This window comes from Chiloscyllium plagiosum, chromosome 1, assembly GCF_004010195.1.
Source record: "Chiloscyllium plagiosum isolate BGI_BamShark_2017 chromosome 1, ASM401019v2, whole genome shotgun sequence".
NCBI classification, from domain to species: domain Eukaryota; kingdom Metazoa; phylum Chordata; class Chondrichthyes; order Orectolobiformes; family Hemiscylliidae; genus Chiloscyllium; species Chiloscyllium plagiosum.
In genome coordinates, this window is record NC_057710.1 from 36,105,574 (window position 1) to 36,111,573 (window position 6,000).

At 41.6% G+C, this 6,000-nt stretch overlaps 1 protein-coding gene across 1 annotated transcript in view; it reads left to right on the forward strand.

The window, feature by feature from the left end:
- The window catches only part of dcc (DCC netrin 1 receptor), a 1,293,953-nt gene that overhangs the window by 815,470 nt on the left and 472,483 nt on the right, over window positions 1-6,000 (forward strand). The window contains exon 6 of the mRNA XM_043720707.1: window positions 5,291-5,445. Within this exon, the coding sequence (XP_043576642.1) occupies window positions 5,291-5,445 (155 nt within the window). The remainder of the gene's footprint in view (window positions 1-5,290; window positions 5,446-6,000) is intronic.

Consider the following 6,000-nt stretch of genomic DNA (forward strand, 5'->3'; position numbering starts at 1 on the left):
GACTTCCAGAGATTCCTGGCATCTTTAAAGACCAGCCATGTACCCGATCAAGCACCAGTAGTCCGTAGTGCTCTGCTCGGATGCTGTCAATTGCCCCGACATGTCAGGCAGACAGAAACTGGCACCAGGCTTTGTCAATGGACACTTGGAGGTCCTGGTGGATGTCGAGTGTACGCAGTCACTGCTGGTGGAGCATGGCCTGAGATTTTGGTGACTGGTGCTGAGGTTCATGTACAGAAGAGCAAATGATGAGTCAGAGTTGCTAGGTTACTGCTCTGACTTCCATGTGAGGAATTGTCACCATCTGGCTTCAATCCAGCAGGTGGGAGAATGGGAAACTGGATATAAATAAGATGAAAAGATTTAATAGTGTAATGTTAATGCATGCAAAAAGGCCTCAGTAAATTTGCAGATGACACCAAAATTGGAGGTGTAGTGGACAGTAAAGAAGGTTACCTCAGATTACAACAGGATCTTGACCAGATGGGCCAATGAGAAGTGGCAGATGGAGTTTAATTCAGATAAATGCGAGGTGCTGCATTTTGGGAAAGCAAATCTCAGCAGGACTTATACGCTTAATGGTAAGATCCTCGTGAGTGTTGCTGGACAAAGAGACCTTGGAGTGCAGGTTCATAGCCCCTTGAAAGTGGAGTTGCAGGTAGATAGGATAGTGAAGAGGGCATTTGGTATGCTTTCTTTTATTGGTCAGAGTATTGAGTGCAGGCGTTGGGAGGTCATGTTGTGGCTGTACAGGACATTGGTTAGGCCAGTTTTGGAATATTGCGTGTAATTCTGATCTTCTTCCAATCGGAAAGATATTGTGAAACTTGAAATGGTTCAGAAAAGATTTACAAGGATGTTGTCAGGGTTGGAGGATTTGAGCTATAGGGAGAGGCTGAAAAGGCTGGGGCTGTTTTCCCTGGAGCATCGGAGGCTGAGGTTTATAGAGGTTTACAAAATTATGAGGGGCATGGATAGGATAAATAGACAAAGTCTTTTCTCTGGTGTGGGTGAGTCCAGAACTAGAGGGCATCGGGTTAGGGTGAGAGGGGAAAGATATAAAAGGGGCAACGTATGTGGTACACATATGGAATGAGCTGCCAGAGGATGTTGTGGAGGCTGGTACAATTGCAACATTTAAGAGGCATTTGGATGGGTATATGAATAGGAAGGGTTTAGGTGGGAGAATGGGAAACTGGATATAAATAAGATGCTGGCAGGTGGAACTAAATTGGGTTGGGATAGCTGGTCGGCATGGATGGGTTGGACCGAAGGGTCTGTTTCCATGCTGAACATCTCTATGACTCTATGACTCTAATTAGTTTTGGCTGCTTGGTAAATTGGATTTCTTGGTCTTGATGTCAGAGATCTCATTTCTGCTGATATCACATAATTCTCCCACTTTCCCAGCCATTTCCCATGTTGTACAGTGGGTGATAAGATTCCACTCTAAATGTTGCCCTACCTCATGGATTTACTGTCTTTGTCACCTTATATGGACAGTGTGTAAACCTTCAGTGCCCACATCACAGATGCTGGTCATCACATGACATCAAGGAGGTGCTCAAGGCATTGGATTCTAAACGGCTGTGCACCCTGACACCATTCGGGCAATACCACTGAAAATTTATACTCTAAAATTTGCCACTCCCCTAGTCAAGCTGTTCCAGTACATCTGCATCATTAGCATTTATCTGATAATATGTAAAATTGCTCAAGTAATTCCTATACTCAAGCACCAGGACAAATTCAACTGGGCCAGTTACCACCCCATTATTCTACTCTATCTGCTATCTGCTCAGTAATAACCTGCTCAGTGATTCTCAGTTTGGGTTCTGCCAGGGCCACTCAGCTCCTGATCTCAGTACACCATTAGTTAAAACATGGATAAAAGAGCTGAAATCCAGAGGTGAGGTAAAGCTGAAAACCCTTGACATCAAAACTGCATTTGACTGAGTGCAGCATCAAGGAGCCCTAGCAAAACTGGATTCAATAGGAAGCAGATGGAAAATTCTCCACTGTTTGGAATCATATCTGGCACTTAGGAAGATGGTTGTGGTTGTTGGAGGTCAGTCATCTCAGCTCCAGATCATCTCTGCAGATGTTCTTCAGTGTATTGCCCTCGGCCCAACCACTTCCAACTGCTTCTGTCTGATATTAGGTCAGAAGTGGGGATGTTTGCTAATGATTGCTCAGTGTTCTGCACCATCCATTACTCCTCAGGTACTGAAGCAGACCATTCCCAAATGCAGGAAGACCTGGACCATATTCAGGTTTGGGCTGACAAGTGACAAGTAACATTCATACCATACAAGTGTCAGGTAATGACCGTTTCCAACAAGAGAGAAACTAACCATGACTCCTTGACATTGAATGGTGTCACCATCAGCTACACCCTTGGGGTTACCATTGAGCAGAAATTGAATTGTACTTGCCATATAAATACAATGGCTACAAGAGCAGATCTGAAGCTAGAAATCTTGCAGTGTGTAATTCAGCCTTGAATTCCCCAGAACCTGTCTACTAACTACCAGACACAAGTCAGGAGTGTGAGGTTCAAAGTTTGTGAGAAAATTTGTAGCTCTGGTGCTCGTTATTGTGGTTCTGTTCGCTGAGCTGGGAATTTGTGTTGCAGACGTTTCGTCCCCTGTCTAGGTGACATCCTCAGTGCTTGGGAGCCTCCTGTGAAGCGCTTCTGTGTTGTTTCCTCCGGCATTTATAGTGGTTTGTCTTTGCCGCTTCCGGTTGTCAGTTCCAGCTGTCTGCTGCAGTGGCCGGTATATTGGTATAAGTGTGATGTAATAGTCACAACTTGCCTGGGTGGGTTCAAGAGTTTGACACCATCCAGGATAAAGCTGCCAGCCTGATTGATATTACATCCACCAGCATCCACCACTGACAGCAAAGTGTAAGATGCACTGTAGAAATATACCAAGATTCCTTTGACAGCATCTTCCAAACCCACGACCACTATCATCCAAATGGACAAAGACAACAGATACATGGAAACACTACAAGCTGCAAGTTCTCTTCTAAGCCACTTGCCATCCTGACTTGGAGAAGTATTGGCTTTCCCTCAGTGTCACTGGGTCAAAATCCTGAGACTTCCTCCTAGATGGTACTATAGTCTACTAATTGACTACAACAGTTCTAGAGGGCAGCTCACTACCATTATATCAAGGGCAACTTGGGATGAGAAATAAATGCTGGCCCTACCACCAACACCCACATTTTGTGAGTGAATGAATTAAAAAAACACTGCACAAAAAGAATTACCTGTCAAGTTGCTGTTGTGTCAATTGTGGCTACAATGTCACCATGATGTACCATTTTTCTCTCGATTCCCTCAGAAAACAAATGGTTTCCCAAAGACATTTTCAGGAAAATGGCAGCTTCTTTAAATAAATCTGTCTTGTTAAACGTACAGATGATACTAGATAAACATTTACCTGTCCAAGGACAGTACAGAATCCCTGATCCAAGCATAAAATATTACCCAATTATCCATTTGTTATAGCTCAATGTTTTCAGCATTAATCCACTGTCAGTTGTTATCCAGAGACAGTGTAATCAATTTTGTGCAAAATATTGGTTTTAGTTTTAAAGTGTATTGAATTGGTTTTCTTTAGATTGAATTGGAGAATTCATTATTAATTGGCAGTGGCGAAAAGATTTTGTTACTATCTGCAGTGTATAGAAATCCTTAAATTAAGCATAATCCAATTCAAATAAATTGTGTCTTGGTGGATAATTTTTAACATTATCTCCTGGTGAAGTGAAGACATGTCTTGTCATCTCTGCTTCATTGGATTTCCTTCATGCTTAACTTACAGAAGTGAAAATCATGAAAAAGGCAAAACCCCATTCCAGAAACCTTCACTGAAATGTAAAAAATGAAGGAAAGACAATGATTCATAGTGAAATGAGAGATGGAGAAATAAGTAAAAAAATCTGAGTTAAAGAAATCCTGCCAAGCAAAGTTCATCGCTGAATCTTTTAGGCATTTTACAATATTCCTATATGCACTACTTTTACATATGGCTCTAATTTGATTAAAAAGCAAATGAGGGCAGTGACTATTTAGAAATGAATTTCGATCAGTATGGTCCTTATTCTCAGTGTTCCTCTATTCGCACAGCTATTTACAGCATAGAAGGAGGCCATTCAGTTTGTGCTGTTTGTTAAGGCTAACCTGGCAAGTGTATCCCAATGCAATGCAACAACGTAAAACATATGGAAACAAATAGTAGGAAACTGATACATGCTTATCAAGAAATCACTGGTGCATGTTGTGTCAAAATTGCCTTGTGGGCAAGACCTGAAAGATGTATTAGTTTTCCATCAAGTGCGGATTGTCATTTTCTTTACGCCCTGAAACTTTGTGGATGTGGGATGGGAGGGTGTGTGTGTGTGTGTGTGTGTGTGTGGTTAATTTTTTTTTTGATTTATTAGGTCCCTAAATTCTAGAGTTAGCTCTTGAATCCTCACTGCCTGTTTAACTCTTTCACCTCCTGTAGGACGTGCTGTGAAATAACCAATTTCACCAAGCTTAGGGTAATCTTTTTTATGTTCTATTCATTCAGGGGCATGAGTATCACTGACAAAGCCAGTATGTGTTTTTCTTTCCCATCCTCAATTGCCTTTGAACTGAATGGCATGCTAGGCTATTCCAAATGGCTGTGACTGGTCAACCACATTACTATCAGTTTGGAGGCAAATGTCGGTAACGATGACAGATTTCTTTCCCTCAAGGACATCAGTGATTGTGATGGATTTTTATGAAATGGTATTTTCACTGCAACATGACTAAGCTTAGCTTTACCTGCCAGATTAATGTAATAACATATATCTAATATCTCCTTATGTACTTTGGTGTCTACCTAATTTTGCATGATTGTGTTGCTGTGAAACACCATGGAAGATTTGATTACATTGATGGTGGCATGCTAGGCTATTTCAAATGGCTGTGACTGGTCAACCACATTACTATCAGTTTGGAGGCAAATGTAGGTAACTATGACAGATTTCTTTCCCTCAAGGACATCAGTGATTGTGATGGATTTTTATGAAGTGGTATTTTCACTGCAACATGACTAAGCTTAGCTTTACCTGCCAGATTAATGTAATAACATATATCTAATATCTCCTTATGTACTTTGGTGTCTACCTAATTTTGCATGATTGTGTTGCTGTGAAACACCATGGAAGGTTTGATTACATTGATGGTGCTGTAAGTTGTGATTGCTGTTGCTTGTTTTCAACTAATTACCCTTGTATCTTTTCATTACAGTTCCTCCAAGCTTCCTAAAGCGTCCTTCCAACCTCTACGCTTATGAGAGTATGGACATTGAGTTTGAATGTGCAGTTAGCGGAAAGCCCGTCCCTACTGTGAGATGGATAAAGAATGGAGAGGTGGTCATTCCAAGTGATTACTTTCAGATTGTGGTAAGCAATATTATTCAGTGACATTGTCATGATTTGTGGGGAAACGAACACTGCTGAAGCTCAATTTGACTTGTTCCATTGGTCTTGCTTCAATTTAAATTAACCAGAACAACATCGGCATTGATTATTGATTCTGAGCAAAACTGCTTGCTTATATATTGTGGCTCAAAGCAGAAGAGAATGCAAAGGCTTTCTTGAGTGTTATCAACAATACAATGGTTATCAGAAGAGTAATGTGTCATTAGAGATCAACATGGAGACCTAGGAAGAAGGCATGTCTGAGATTGCAAATGAATACTTTGCGTTGGTGTTTAGGTAAAAACAATGACTGCAGATGCTGGAAACCAGAGTCTAGATTAGAGTGGTGCTGGAAAAGCACAGCAGTTCAGACAGTATCCGAAGAGCAGGAAAATCAACGTTTCGGGCAAAAGCCCTTCATCAGGAATACAGGCAGAGAGCCTGAAGGGTGAAGAGATAAGTGAGAGGAGGGTAGGGGTGGGGAGAAAGTAGCATAGAGTACAATAGGTGAGTGGGGGAGGGGAAGAAGGTGATAGG